General features: G+C 39.4%; 1 protein-coding gene across 3 annotated transcripts in view; it reads left to right on the forward strand.

Annotated features, from left to right (window-relative positions):
• Nucleotides 1-177: 177 nt before the first annotated feature.
• The window catches only part of ROCK1 (Rho associated coiled-coil containing protein kinase 1), a 154,698-nt gene continuing 138,360 nt past the window's right edge, over nt 178-16,515 (forward strand). For 2 of the 3 annotated variants that reach the window (XM_026456016.2, XM_026456014.1), the window contains exon 1: nt 178-1,025. In XM_026456016.2, coding sequence (XP_026311801.1) covers nt 933-1,025 — 93 coding nt within the window. In that variant the 5' untranslated portion in view covers nt 178-932. The remainder of the gene's footprint in view (nt 1,026-16,515) is intronic. The other variant, XM_026456015.1, reaches the window with a different exon arrangement.

Consider the following 16,515-nt stretch of genomic DNA (forward strand, 5'->3'; position numbering starts at 1 on the left):
CTTCCGAGCGTCCGCGCCCCGCATGCGCAGTCTGCGCCGGCGGTCTCCGTTTGTTTGAACAGGAAGGCGGACATATTAGTGCCTCTCGGCCCCCCCTCGCCCCACCCCCCCAGGCATTCGCCGCCGCGACTCGCCCTTTCCCCGGCTGGGACCGCAGCCCCTCCCAGGAGCTCCCCCATCAGCAGCCGCCGGGATCCAACTATCGTCTTCCTCTTCGCCCGCTCTCCAGCCTTCCTCTGCTAAGTCTCCATCGGGCATCGACCTCGCCCTGCCCCACCGGACACCGTAGCAGCAGCCCCAGCAGCGACGGGACAAAATGGGAGAGTGAGGCTGTCCCGCGGGGACCAGCTCGTGGCCGAGACTGATCGGTGCGTCGGGCCGGGCCAAGTAGAGCCGGGGACGCGGGGCTAGACCGTCTACAGCGCCTCTGAGCGGAGCGGGCCCGGCCCGTGGCCCGAGCCGCAGCCGCAGCTGGCACAGCTCCTCACCCGCCCTTCGCTTTCGCCTTTCCTCTTCTCCCTCCCTTGTTGCCCGGAGGGAGTCTCCACCCTGCTTCTCTTTCTCTCCCCGCTCCTGCCCATCTCGGGACGGGGACCCCTCCATGGCGACGGCGGCCGGGGCCCGCTAGGCTGAAGCACCTCGCCGGAGCGACGAGGCTGGTGGCGACGGCGCTGTCGGCTGTCGTGAGGGGCTGCCGGGTGGGATGCGACTTTGGGCGTCCGAGCGGCTGTGGGTCGCTGTTGCCCCCGGCCCGGGGTCTGGAGAGCGGAGGTCCCCTCAGTGAGGGGAAGAAGGGGGAACCGGGCGCACCTGGTGACCCTGAGGTTCCGGCTCCTCCGCCCCGCGGCTGCGAACCCACCGCGGAGGAAGTTGGTTGAAATTGCTTTCCGCTGCTGGTGCTGGTACGAGGGCATTGTCACAGCAGCAGCAACATGTCGACTGGGGACAGTTTTGAGACTCGATTTGAAAAAATCGACAACCTGCTGCGGGATCCCAAATCGGAAGTGAATTCGGATTGTTTGCTGGTGAGTAGCGCTGTTCTCTTTTGCTTGTCTGGGGTTTTGCATGTCTTTCCTTCCTCTTGCATTACTCTGGTTCGCTGCAAAAGAAAGTCTCAGGTGTGCATAATCGTCTTGGAAAACGCTAGATTTCTGTTTCCTGAAGAATCTTGGAGTACCATTAACATCTCATGGCGTGGTCCTATTTGCCATTTGACTGGCTCTGTACTACTCTCTGAACTTTTAATTCTGACTCAGTTCATGAGTACCCGAAAGATACTTACAAACTGCTATTGCAGGCATCCTATAAAAAGTTATTACGTCAGAGTTACCGCAACGTATGTAGTTTGTTGAATGGCGATCGTAGTAATATTAATCTTTTTGATCAGTTTGACAGTTACATTGAAAAGACAACTTTGCTTTTTTTTTTTTTTTTTTTGGCGATTTAGCTCCTAGGGGTTTAGTTTTTAGCCTTGAAAGTGACAACGGATAATTGATATTGAGCAAGTGATTTTTGAGCCAAAATTTCATAGGTGATTTGAGTTTGAAGGAACTTTTGGCTGAACTATTGTAAAAACCCAAGATAATTGGTCATATGTCATTACAATGTTGACTTATTATATTATTGGTTACAAAAGTACCGACCATACAGTTATTGTAACTTTTTGGTGGTGTGGCACTTAACATTGTCACTTTTAAAACATTCTGAAGAGGGTTTTGTGACATGAAAAACCAAAATCCCATTTTAAAAATAGTTAAGTGGTTGATAACCTACAGTTATCTGTAAATAATTGGAATTCTTAGGTTTGATACATTTCCTCTGTAAACGAGTTTCTGAACAACTAAGGGTTATATAATATTTCTCTTTTAGTCCAAACAAAACCACAAAATCTCTAAAAATAAGGTTTCAGGGAGTATGTATATGAACAGGATTTCACAAAGTCTTCAGTGAAATAATGTTAGATATGTTCAATTTTGGGAGTTAAGATTAAGGAAACAAAATAATACCATTCAAAGACATAATACAATTAAAAAATCCCATCTTTAATCAAAGGAAAATTAATGTAGATTGTTTAAAATTAACGTGCATATTTTTCCACGTGTATGGGCTTTACAAGAAGCTTCCCAAAACTTTCAGAATTGTTTTAAGCATCCCTGACCAGGAAATAAGAGTATTGTGGGTTGTTAGAAATGTCTTACCACATTATGGATGCTCTTCATATTGAGAAATAGTAAAGAAAGTTGATGCACAATGGATTTTAAACCATTTTATTAAACGAGATAAGTGGAAGGAATTAGAATATATCTTTCTAGTAAGGATTTCTATAACTTCTAAGAAGTCTGATTTAGCTTTTAATATTTATCCAGTTTTCATGTATTTTTGAGTTTATTTTGCTTTTCGATCTCCTTATTACATGAGATGGTGTTATAAGGAGGGTTTTGTAGCTTTCTTTTTTTATTTTAATCATCTTCTAGGCTCTTACTATAGCTTCATTTGGTGGGGACCTTTATTTAGGTGTGGAGGATACAAGGAAATATAAGTCATGGATGGACTCTTTCCCTGAGAGTCCAATCTATTTGATGGAAGACAAAACCTTATCTCACATATATACACAGAAACAAAGCCAACACTTCACAGATTGAGAAACGTGATAAATTCCAGATGATTGTTTAGATAATGTATGCTCTTGGAAATTGAGAGGAAGAAGTCACTGTGAATTGAGAGAGCCAAAGTATGTTTTATGATGGATGGATAGGATTTAGATAGAGGGTACTCAGGAGGAGTGGAGGATAACGTGAATAGAGGATGGAGGCATGACTGGCTATGACAGGTTTGGGGAAACAAGGAAGATAAGGTTGGAAGGAAAGATTAAGGTTAGATTGTGGAGGATTTGATTGGTAGGCTAAGGATTTTGGACTGCCTTTACAATGTTGTGGCTGTTAAATATTTATAAATAAGACCATGCTAGAATGAATGAAGAAGATGAATCTATTGTGTGGAAGATGGGTTAGCGTGGGAAAAGATTGGAGAGGTGGTGAGATTGGATGGTTTTAAAAAATTATTATTGTAATAGTCCAGAAATGATTGAAGCCCAAAATTGGGGCATAAGAATGCGAAAAGAAGAATTAATGGAACTTTATTGGCAGGCTTGGGGAAAAGAAGGGGAACCAAAGAGAGAGGCAGTAGTCAGATGACCCTAAAAAAGTTGAGCCTGGATTATGGGGAGAATGGTAAAAATAGCAAAGTCAGGTTTGGAAATTGCTTGGCTTTGAAGAATAGGCCTACAGATAAATTCAATTTTAGATTTGTTGTGTTTGAGGGGATAGTGGAACAATCATGAGGAAATGACCTGTAGACTGTTAGAGATACAGAACTGAGCCCATAATTACAGATAATGATTTGGAAGTCATTTGCACAAAGGTGCAAGTTGATATGATGATAAAGGGAGAAACAGTGGAGGGAAAACAGGGTGAAAGATGAAGGTTGAACAAGGAGGAAGAGTGCAGGAAGTAAGCAATCAAGGCCTCTAGAGTTAGGACAGCCAGGTATCATGGAGGCCAACAGTTCTAAAACAACATTTTGAAAAAGAGAATAGTCAACAGACAGATTTGGTTGTTTTTTTCCCTTTGAAATCTTATAATCTTGTCCCCTTTTAATGTTTAGTTCCACAGCTGTTTATTGATAGCTGTTACTGAAATATTATTAGCCTATCAATCTGAACTTGGGAAAGACTGAATTTTCCTTTTTTTTTCTGAGATGGAATCTCACTCTGTTGCCCAGGCTGGAGTGCAGTGGTGTGATCTTGGCTCACTGCAACCTCCGCCTCCCAGGTTCAAGTGATTCTCCTGCCTCAGCCCCTGTGAGTAGTTGGGATTACAGGCGTGTACTACCACACCCAGCTAATTTCCATATTTTTAGTAGAGATGGGGTTTCATGTTGGCCAGGCTGGTCTTGTTCTCCTGACCGCAAGTAAGCTGCGCGCCTCGGCCTCCCAGAGTGCTGGGATTACAGGTGTGAGACACCGTGCCTGGCCCAAGACTGAATTTCCTTTGGAGACAAAAAGTCCTTTTTTCCGGTTTTGTAGTATCTAGCATGAATTTTCTTTGCATGATGTCTTATGTTTAACATTGAGCATTCATTCATTCATTCGTTCTGTCATTCAGAGTGACTTATCGGGTGACTTCAACTTTTTCAGTGAGTTTGTTCTTGTTCTCCCCTAATCTGGACTTTGGACTTCTCATATATTATAGGAGCAAAACTCCTTTTACATTGGTTGCCTTTCTCTATTATTTTGACTTTTGCTGATTTGTTTAACTGATACTTACTTATTAGTGTGTATTATGTGCCACAGGCAATTTAGTTCTAGGGTTTTTTTTGTAATCCCAAAAATAAGGTTCTCAAATTATTTCTTCTCTACGTCCTTTACTAGATTCATGCTTAGAAATGGAAACTTCCAAATCTTTTGGTTTCAGAAGTTTGCTGATGTATGTCCTTTTAACTACCTTACCCACTAAACAGCTTTTTTGTTGAGACACTAATGATGAATAGCATCTGTAATCTGAAATTTGAAATTCGAAGTGCTCAAAATCTGAAACTTTTTGAGTACTGACATGATGCCGCAAGTGGAAAATTACACACCTGACCTTGTGCAGTGGGTTGCAGTCAAAACTTCGTTTCATGCACAAAATTATTAAAATATTGCATAAAATGACCTTCAGGTTGTTTGTGTAAGGTATGTGTGAAACGTAAATGAATTTCTTATTTAGACTTGTCCCCATCCCCATGGTATCTTAGTATATGCAAGTATTTTAAAATCTGAAAAAGTCTGCAGTCTGAAACACTTCTAGTCCCAAGCATTTTAAACAAGGGCTACTCAACCTGCAGTAGTGTAGAATAATGTAGCTGGAAGAACTCTGGTAAGTGGATATCCAGCCTTTTCTGGAACACCTATAATTTTTTTCAAGAACTAAGTAAGTTCAGTCTTCATATTATATATAAAAGCTAAAATAGTCTGCAAATATTAAGCTATATTATGATAACTATTCGCTTGTTTCCTAGAGCATTCAAATTAGTCAGCTTTGCTTTTCTGTAAGTCATATTCTTTCCAGTGTCCTAATAGTTGTCCTTCTTACTGTCCATGGTACAGTTTATAAGGATTATCGGGAGCTCTTTCCCTTTTTCTGACCACCTTATCTTCTAATTATTTTCTCTAGGGCCTGTAATAATTTCTCAGTGATTTTGAGTACCCTTGAAAACAGAGTAAGGGATAGAGTTTAGTTAAGTCTGTTTAATCTTTGCAGAGGAAAAGATCTTATGATTTGTAAATTAAAAAGGAAAAACAAGGCCAGGTACACTGGCTCATGCCTGTAATCCCAGCACTTCGGGAGGCCAAGGCAGGTGAATAGCTTGAGCCCAGGAGTTTGAGAGCAGCTTGAGCAACATGATGAAACCCCGTTTCTACCAAAAATGCAAAAAATTAGCCAGGCGTAATGGCATGCGCCTCTGGTCCCAGCTTCTGAAAGGCTGAGGCCAGAGAACTGCTTGAGCCCAGGATGGGGAGGTTGCAATGAGCCGAGATTGTGCCACTGCATTCCAGCCTGGGCCACACAGTGAGAATCTGTCTTAAAAGGAAAAACAAAAGTGGTTGGGAGGGTTATGGATATATTTGTTTTGAAGTTTGACATACTTTTCCTGAAAATACAGCCATCTTGCTTGTAGCATATTTATTCGCACACTGCTTCACGATGCCAGTTAAGAACATGACCTTTCCACTTTTCTTCTGGCTGGTGGAGGTGTAGCAACGGGTGAGTGGAGGAGATGGAAGGGAACCAATGTGAGTCGAACAGTGCATGTTGAGTTCTTACACTGTGCCGTTCCTTTTGTACATGTTTGTCACTACTATTTCTCATTAGGGAGTTGTTCAGAATGTGGAAGATAAACGTAAATGAAATTTCTGGTGTTAGTATTTGAGTTTTTCTTCCTTTAAATTATCTTCCTGGGCTCTCTTGACCTAGTGCTTTCCCATCTTTTCATTCTTTTTTTCTTTGCCTCAATCTTTGGCCTATAATGCTTACCTTTGTCTTCACTCTCTTGGAGAATTCATCCATTCTTACTGCTTCAATTACTGTTATCTCTATGCACATGATACCCAAATCTTTAGTCTTTTGTTTCAAACCGTAAATATCTGACTGCCTTGTAAGTATCTCTACTTGGATGTCATGTTAGTCTCAAATCCCTCATATTCCAAAACAGGCTTCCTCCCATAAACTTACCTGTTTTGTCATTAATTCCACTATTGTCCCTGTCACTAAACTGGAATTTTTGTTGTGAACTTTTTTGACAGTGTTAGTCCACACACTGGGTTATTACAGCAGATTTTGGGTAGCATTTTAGAATCTAGATTATTGCTGTCTAATTCCCGGTACGCCTTGCCAGTTGAACTGATCAGTTTTGGGGATATATTCCTCTTGGAATGAAAAGACCTGAGGTCATTAAATCTTTGAGCCTCAAAGTTGTATCTCTGCCAGTGTTCCTAATTTGTGTGTTAATAGGTGTTATTAGTATCAATTGCATATCTGGTTAGTTTGGACCAGACTTTTTTGGATGTTAGTATGTTGAAGGAACTTCTTTAAAAAAAAAAAAAGTTACTCTCCTAATTCATTTTTATTCATTCAGCAAATCTTGTATAGGGCCTAAACTTGGATTGAAATCTAGGCTCTGCCATGTATTTGCTGAAATATTTTGGGGGTTATTTTAACCTGTCAATGCTATTTCATCTTCAGAAAAATAAGAGGGGATAAAAGTACTAGATTGTTGTAAGAATTGAATAATACAGTCAAAACAACTATCACAGCATTTGGTATTTAGTAAGCAATTGTAATATGTCATATTTATAATATTTCTGTTAGATACTAGTCAGTGTGCTCAGTCTAGAAGTTGATGTTTATTGTCTTCTCTAAGTGCAGAGTAATTTATCTAGCACCTCAAACTGCTCATAAATTCATAATCTAGCTGTGCATTATTGACATCTAAGCCAATTGTAACTGAAAATTGAGATATTTATTAATAGATAGATTGAATAAATGGGGAGGATCTTTTACAGACTGTTTATTTGTTTAGTCATGATTTATAACATAGTGTCTACTTTGTGCCAAGGGTTTAGTTGGATATAAAAGGCAATTGGGAACTAATTTATGGAGATTGAGTTGTTATCTTGTTCTCTTTCTGTATGTATCTTTTATACTTTCAGTATGTGTTCTGTAAATAGGCCCTCTTGCACTACAGCCACCCTGTGGGTGTGTAGAGAGGTGGCTCAGAGTAACAGCTGAGATATGAATTAGTTAATTCATTAATCTTTTGAGTCAGAAATGTTTTTAATCCAGAAGAAGGAACTACATGTAAAATTTTATATTGAACAAAGAGTAAATTCTCAGTTTTAGATTAGACTTTGTATAACTTTACACTAGTTTTACTTCATGATTGTAAGTTTCGGTGTTATGGATATATGGTGAAAACTGCAGATTCTATTATGATAATTGATAGAAAAACCCACTTACCAGGAAATACTACATATAGAGTTCTATTGCTGAAGATAATCCAATAGCTCTACTTCTCCATTCTCATCCCCACTAAAAAGGGGGCATATCCATTTAGTTTAAGTCCACAGTATAGCTGTTGGATACAACACACATGTGTTCAAGAAGATGAACAGATAGTACCGCAATTCACAATGGAAAGTATTTATTCTTAAAAATATGCCATTAGTGTGGTGTTGTGAAAATAACACTGGACTGAAAATTCAGAGCATAGTCTTGTTTTACTATTAACTCTCTGTGTGACGAAGTACATAATTTTTCTTATCTAACCTTCAGGTTCCTATTTGTAGAACAAAGATTGGACCAGATAGTTGCTGATGTCCCTTGTATCTCTGAAAATTCTATGATAGGCCTGGCATGGTGGCTCACACCTGTAATCCTAGCACTTTTGGAGGCCAAGGTGCATGTATCCCTTGAGCCCAGGAGTTTGAGACCGGCCTGGGCAACATAGAGAGACCTCGGCTCTACAAAAAAAATAAAAATATTACCTGGGTGTTGTGGCTTCCACCTGTAGTCTCAGCTACTTGGGAGATTGAGGTAGCAAGATTGCTTGAGCTCAGGAGGTTGAGGCTGCAATGAGCCATGTTGGTGCCACTGCACTCTAGTCTGGTTGTCAAAGTGAGACTCTGTCTCAAATAAATAAATAAATAAATAAAATAAAAATTCTATGAGACTTTATTACACTTCAATTAAAACTTCAAAAAAATTGTCATTGATTTATTATTTAAGAAATAAAACTTAAACAGTTAAATGATGTTGGGGTAGAAATGTAAGATTGTCAGCCATCTTTAGTAAGTGCTGTTTTTGGAACTAGTTCCTAAATTAATTTCAATAGTTACATTTGGCATTAGTTTTTGAATTTGTGACTTATGTTCATAACTGTAGAGGTTTGAACAGAGGAAGTATAATTTTTCATTTGTTTATCTATTAAGATGTAAAGATATAGTTTTCTTCTCTAGTATACTTGCCCTGTTTGGGATTATGAAATATAGAGTATATTTTTATTACAGTTCCTAAACAATAGGAAGGTAGATGTACAAATTAACGTCCAAAGTCTGATATGTCAGGGAGGTGAGAGATTATCTTATACTTGTGTTATATTTTTAAGGGTAAGCCAACCTGTGCCCCTCTTAATTGATCCTTACTTCTGATACCAGATTTTTGGCCAGAAATTGAAAATTTTCTCAGATTGTTGTCTTGAACTACTTTTTTTTTTTTTTTTTGAGACAGGGTCTGGCCCTGTCACCCAGGCTGAAGTGTGGTGGCACGATCTCAGCTCACTGCAACCTCCACCTCCTGAGCTCAAGCCATCCTTCTGCCTCAGCCTCTTGAGTAACTGGGACTACAGGCATGTGTCATCTTGCCTGGCTAATTTTTGTATTTTTTTTGGTTGAGATGGGGTTTTGCCATGTTGCCCAGGCTGGTCTCAAGCGAGCCATTGGCCTCAGCCTCCCAAAGTGCTAGGATTACAGGCGTGAGCCACAGCACCCATCCCTCAAACTAATTTTGAAACAGTGCACTGCAATTAACTTTCCCTTTTCTCTTTTCTGTTATTCTTTCACTCATTCATTTGACAAATGTTTATTTGGTGTATACTGTGTGCTAGGAATTCTGCTATGCAATGGAACACCATGGTGAATAAAAACAAACATGCCCCGCTTTCATGGAATTTATAGTGTCAGGAAAAGGATTAATTAAATGTCTATCACACTAAGATAGGTGTGGGATAAGGTGAAGGGCAGGTAAGAGATGTGATTATGACTTTCCTTTAAGGTTTAGTTTACTTGTAGTAAAGCCATTAAGTGTATAGTTTTCAGATATGAGGCTGTGGATTGTCTCTATCAGATTCACTTGAGGCACTTGTTAAAAATGGAACCTGGAATCTTGCCTAGACAAATAAAATCACAATTTTTTGGGATGATTCTTAGGATTTGCATGAGATGTGGCTTCTTAGACACACTCAAGTTTGAAAACTGTAGTTACAGTGGAAAGTGTGAATTTTCATTCTGTTTGGTAATTTTATAATGAAAAATTTCAAACGTACACAGAAGTAGGGAAAATAGGATGGTGAATTCCTGTTACTCAGATTTTGCAGTTTTCAAAATGTCATCACATTTGATTTCATTAATCACCCTTTTTCTTACCAAAATATTTTAAAGTAAATTCCATATATTGTCATTTCATCCTTACATACTTCAATAAGCATCTTTGAAAAAAAAAAAAAGACATTTTCTTACATAATCATAATGGCCATTATCATGCCTAGGAAAATTGAAAGTGCTTTGGTATCATTAATCCCCAGTTTATATTCAGATTTCTCTGATTGTCTAAAACAGCGTCTATTTTACAGTTGCTTTATTAGAATCGGGATCCAAAGTCCAAATGTTGCTTTTCTTTGGTTAGGTCCTTTAAGAGTCTTTTAAGTCTCTTCTTAATATAGAGAAATCTCATTCCCCCAACTTCTCCAACTCCCCTCCCCCTGCATGTTGAAGGAACAAGGTCAGGGGTATTATACAGGACATTGTTTTACATTCTGGATTTTTCTTTTTACTTTCCTGATGATATAATTTAACTTCCTGTATTTTCCGTATTTCCTATAGTAGGTAGATCTAAAAACTTGATTTACTTATTTCAGATTTCTAGTCAGCGGTACTTAATAGATTGTATTTTCTTTTGCCTCACATGGAGGTGCATAATGTCTGGCTGGCCTGTAGTGATGCTAAGGTTGATCATTCTGTTCAGGTGGCATCAGTCTGTGGTAACTTCCTGAAAGAATCCTTCATTAACCTTTCATCTAATGGTTCCATTCATTCATGATCTTTAGCCGAATCCCTGTTATTTCATTAGGGAATAGCAAAATAATGATTTTCTAATTCTGTTATTCCTTTCACATTTATGAACTGTAATTCTTCTGTTAAAAGTAGAACTTTTACACATTAATATCAACTAGGGCTATATGTTTACCATGAAATACAATTCATGAAATACAGGATGAATGCTTCAATCTTTTCCTTAATTGCCACTTTTTATAGCAAGGTACTTTGGAGACTTATTATGGTAGATATGCCACGAACTGGGTAATTTGAGGGAAGTTTAAGTAAAGGACTGTTTACAAAGGTGTAGATGATATTTAAGGAAGCCAAGCCGGTAAGGATAGTGCAGTACTCTGTGACTGGCCACAGTGAGGAAGGGAGTTGGGATCGCCTCTAGGCCAGCAGGAACAAGGGAAGAGGAGAACAGCTGAGGAGGGCAGCTCTATGGAAGAGGGCTCTCTGACAGGCAGTGTGGTTTCAAGTAAAGAGGAGCTTGTTGATCAGATATTAAGGGAGGCAGAGGAATATATCCCCTACCCTTATTCTCCTCTCTCCCTACATACAGTCTCCTTCTGAGGTCTCCCATTACCTGAAAAGCTAATATGCATAAGAGCCTGTTGATATGATCCATGTGAGTCACAAACAAGACACAACCAACATTGATTTATTTATTTCGCTGTCTTTTTTGTTTTGTTTTTTATTTTTGGCATCATTATAAACACATTTAAAAATACTTTTGGTGTGTTTCAGTCAATTTATGTCATCCTTGCTGATACTCAGCTTGTTCTGTCTTTGGCTAATGGGGGCTTCTTCAGGTTGATTCTGGTGTTATTTGTATATGACCCTAATTATCTTTGACAGAGCGTCCTTGTTTTTTTTTTTTTTTTTTTTCCTGCAATAAGGTACTCAGGCTCATCTTGTACATTTCTTGCCTCAGACTTGGAAATCAGCCATTCCTCCAGGAAACTCTTTCCTTTCGGTGGGGAATGCTACTCTTTACTACTGGTTGAAATTGTTTCTTGTCCTTGTTCAGTGAATAGAGCTATGATGTTTTATTTTTGAAAAGAAGAAAAAGTGCTTTATACTGATTATTTCACCAACTTCATGTCAGTTAGACTCTTTCATTTTAGGTTTTTTCCCCCCTCCATACTTAAAAAGTGCTTTCTTTCCTTTTTGATTTAATTTTTTTGTGTGTGTATGTGAAACATTTACATGCTTTTTGGTTGGTTTGGGTTTTTTTGTTTTTGTTTTTGTTTTGAGACGGTCTTGCTCTGTCGCCCAGGCTAGAGTGTGGTGGCACTATCTCGGCTCGCTGCAACCTCCACCCGTGCAGTTTCCAGCAATTCTTCTGACTCAGTCTCCCAAGTAGCTGGGACTACAGGCATGCGCCACCATGCCCGGCTAATTTTTGTATTTTTAGTAGAGGCAGGATTTTGCCATGTTGGCCAGGCTGGTCTTGAACTCCTGAGCTCAAGTGATCTGCCTGCCTCAGCCTCCCAAAGTGTTGGGATTACAGGCATGAGCCACCATGAAAACAGGCCTGGCTTGTTTTTTGAGACAGGATCTTGCTCTGTCGCCCAGGCTGGAGTGCAGTGGCATGATCACGGTTCACTGCAGCCTCTTCCTCCTGGGCTCAAGCGATTCTCTCACTTCAATCTCCTGAGCGGCTGGGACTAGAGGCACGTGCTACCACGCCTGGCTAATTTTAAAAATGTTTTGTAGAGATGGGATCTTGTGGTGTTGCCTAGGCCAAGATGAAACTCTTAGCCTCCCAAAGTGTTGGGATTAAAGGTGTGAGCTACTGTGCCAGGCCCATTTACGTGGTTTGAAAGTTAAAACTATACAGGATATATTCAGAATATTCTTACTTTGATCCACGTCTCTCTACCCTGTTCTTTTCCCTTTACTCTTTCTTTTGATTTGACATTTCAGTGTTTATTCTTATAAATATAAGCAAATATATATCCATATACAGATATACATTGATACATACATAGATATGTTGATATTCTTTTTTTTATCATTTGTTTACACAAAAAGTAGCATGCTACATATTGGGGTATGATTTTCCTCATTCCTTTTTATAGCTGCATCCTGTTCCATTTTGTGAGTGTTAGCATTGTTTATTCAGTCTCTCATGGATGGACATCTGAGTTGTTTATGCTATTAGTAACTTTGCTCATAAGTCATTTTATATTTTTAGCAGTGTCTTTGGAGTAGATTCCTAGAAGTGAGATTGCTGGGTCGAAGACACGTGCATATATAATTTTGCTCACCGTTAAAATATTCTCCCTCTCCTAAGAGTTGGCTATTTTACATTTACACTAGTAATATATGGGATTGTCTGTTGTCTTCACCAACAATATGTTGTAAGACTTTTGAATTTTTGTCCGTTTAATAGGTGACAAAGTGGTATCTCAGTGTAATTTTAATTTTATTTTCTATTTTTTCTATTCTGATGTTAATTTTAATTTCTGTTCTTCTCATGAGTAAGGTTGAACATCTTTTCATGTTTTTTTTTTTTTTGAGACGGAGTCTCGCTCTGTCGCCCAGGCTGGAGTACAGTGGTGCGATCTTGGCTCACTGCAAGCTCCGCCTCCCGGGTTCATGCCATTCTCCTGCCTCAGCCTCCCGAGTAGCTGGAACTGCAGGCGCTCGCCACCTCGCCTGGCTAGTGTTTTGTATTTTTTAGTAGAGACGGGGTTTCACCGTGTTAGCCAGGATGGTCTCGATCTCCTGACCTCGTGATCCGCCCGTCTCGGCCTCCCAAAGTGCTGGAATTACAGGCTTGAGCCACCACGCCGGCCTCTTTTTATGTTTTAAGGGCCATTTGAATTCCTTCTGTGATCTGCCCGTCCATATTTTTTGTTCATTTTAAATTTTCTTCCCAGTTTTTAGAAGCTCTTTACATGTTAGGGAGCTTAGCCCTTTTTCTGTGGTAAAATGCAGATTTTTTATTTTTGCAATTTTTCATGTTTTAGACTTTGCTTCTGCATTTTGTTACTTTGCCGCACAATTTTTAAATGTCTCCAAATTATCAATCTTTTTTTGCTTCAAAATTTTGAATCATAGTTAGAAAGATTCCCCCTATGTCCAGATTATAAAGGAATTCATCCATATTTTCTCTGATACTTACATTTTTTTCCGTTTTTACTTTGACATCTATTTGGAATTTATCAAGTATGGTAAATTCTGAGATACATCCAATTTTATCTTTATTCAATAAATGGCTATCTAGTTATCTCCACAGCATTTATTTTAAAATGTGTGTGTTTATTGGTTGGCAGTGCCACTTTCTTCATACATTAAATTTCCATGTGTACTTGGGATTATTTCTAAACCTTCTATTCCGTTGGTCTCTGTTGCTTTTTCATGTGCTAGTATCACACTGTGTCAATTATAAAGGCTTTCTAGTATCTCTTCAGCTTTTAAAATGTCTGGTAGGGCCATCTCCACCCCTGCCCTCCCAGGCACATACACCATCATATTGAAGCGCATGGGTGTTTTTTTTAGGGATAACTAGCTTCCAACCCTGGCTTTGTTGTTTACTAGCCCTTGGTCCTTGGACAGTTTACTAAAGCACTGTGATACCATTTATCCCATCTCTGAAATGGGATGATGATGCCTACCTTGTACTGTTGTAAGGATTACATGACACCAGCAGAACTGCGTTGTCAGGTATCTGTCAACCTCGTAGATAGTTAATGTATACACCAATTTCTAAGAATATAGGCCTGGTATATATATCGTTCACTATATATAGTGAAAGAAAAACTGAACTAGGAATCTAAAGCCCTGAATTCTACTCTTGATTCTGTAAACTGAAAAATTGTATTGCCTTAGATGGATAATATCCTCTTTCTGAACCTTGGTTTTATTTAGGAGTATAATGCAAAATTCACTCATCAAAACCATCTCCAAGTTAATTTGTCTTTAAATAAGAGTTTAAATTCTCAACCTCTTCAAGAAGTTATAGATATATGCTTCTATTTGTTCTTCCTTTTTTTTTTTTGAGACAGAGTCTTGCTCTGTCACCCAGACTGGAGTGCAGTGTGGCCTGTTCTCGGCTCACTGCAAACACCGCCTCCCAGGTTCAAGTGATTCTCCTGTCTCAGCATCCCGAGTAGCTGGGATTACAGGTGTGTGCCACCACGCCTGGCTAATTTTTGTATTTTTAGTAGAGACGGGGTTTCACTGTGTTGACCAGGCTGGTATCGAACTCCTGACCTCAGTGATCCTCTCGCCTCGGCCTCCCAAAGTGCTGGGATAACAGGAGTGAACTACCGTACTTGGCCCTTCTATTTGTTCTTTAAATGATTGCTCGAATTGTATTTTCTGTAACAGAAAGAAAAATAAAATGTTTCTCTGATTTTTATCATCTACCCTAAAAGTATTTCCTCATCTCATCCTGATTCTATTTCTTCTGATCATTTCTGATAGGCTCTTAGTTAGGGAGGCAGCGTGACATAGTAGTTAAGAGCGTGAATTCTGGAGTCAGACTGGGATTTTTGACTCCCACCCAGGTCAGCCACTTGTTAGCCCTGTGACTCTGGGTAAAGTTCTTAAGAGGAACTCAAACACATCACCTTCAAATAAGATTAATCATAGACCCTCCTAGAACTCTTAAGAATATTAAACGTGATAATGCATGTAATGCTTTGCAGAGTTCCCAACATTTAGTAGATGTTAACTGTTTTTAATCATCATTGTCATTATATATCCTTATGATTTGTCCTTGGGAAAAACTACTTTTGATCTAAGTGGATTATAATCTACCTCACAGCTCTGCAGGCCAGGTTTTTATGTAGTTGTGTAATCTTGGACAAGTTACCTAACTTTTTTGAGTCTGAATATATTTTAATCTGCAAAATGAGAATCATGATAATACATCATAGGTTTTAATAAGGAGGATTAAATGAAATAATTGATAGGTGGTACCATAGTTACATACAAGTATTAGTAGTTAATTCTTTTCCTTGGTTTACTTTTATAGTATAGGCTTGATGAAGGTTCCACTATAGGCAAAAGTACTACTTGGGGGTAAAGTAGAGTGGGATACTTTATTTGAAATGTTCCCTGAATCTGATCTTTACTTTTTGTTACTGCTGCACTAACCCAAATCCAAATTTTCAACCCAGCATTCTTGGATTTGTGGGACAGCCTAGCAGCTTCCCAATATAATCTATACTACATCTTTTTCTTAACTTTAGTGCTTTTTGTCATGTGGTCTCAGTGTACCTGTTTACTTAGTCTTTATTCCCAGCATTTCCCAAGATAGACTGTGCTCCACTGGATTTTCTTGCTTTCTGTAGTGTCTCACCTGCTCTCTCCTACTTTTGCTGTCACATTTCCGGGACCTGCCTTTCCCCCATGTCCTCCTCACACAATTTTCTCTTTTTTATAGTCTGACATAAATCACAGCTGTGTTAAACTGTTTTCTTTTTTGAACTCTTGTAGTCTCATGAAATTTAGAAATTGATCATAGCTGTCTTGTATAGGGCTATTTTGTTTGTTAATCTTACCTAATGAGAATTCCTTGAGGGCTAAGCATAGTAATTCTAGACGTCAGTGTTCAGTAGTACTTGATTGTTGTGAATGATTATCTCCCCTTTCCCTTTTCCCTTGTTTTTTTCCCGTTCTTCCTCTGAATTAGTTGACCATAGCTATGTGGTATAGGGCTATCTTGTTTGTTAAACTTACCTAATGAGAATTCCTTGTGGGCTAAGCGCGACAATTCTAGACATCAGTGTTCAATAATGCTCATTAATTGTTGTGAATGATTATCTCTTCTGTTTCCATTCCCTTGTTCTTTCGCTTTCTTTCTCTGAATTATTTAGGACTCTTTCAGTTGTAAGTGATAGAACCCAACATAAATATTTGTAGACAGGCTGTGCATGGTGGCTCATACCTGTAATCCCAGCACTTTGAGAGGCTGAGGCAGGCAGATCACCTAGGTCAGGAGTTCAAGACCAGCCTGGCCAACGTGGTGAAACCTCGTCTCTACTAAAAATACAAAAGTTAGCCGGGTGTGGTGGCGAGCGCCTGTAGTCCCAGCCACCACTTTGGGAGGCTGAGACAGGAGAATTGCTTGAACCCAGGGGGCAGAG

This window comes from Piliocolobus tephrosceles, chromosome 18 (genome assembly GCF_002776525.5).
Source record: "Piliocolobus tephrosceles isolate RC106 chromosome 18, ASM277652v3, whole genome shotgun sequence".
NCBI classification, from domain to species: domain Eukaryota; kingdom Metazoa; phylum Chordata; class Mammalia; order Primates; family Cercopithecidae; genus Piliocolobus; species Piliocolobus tephrosceles.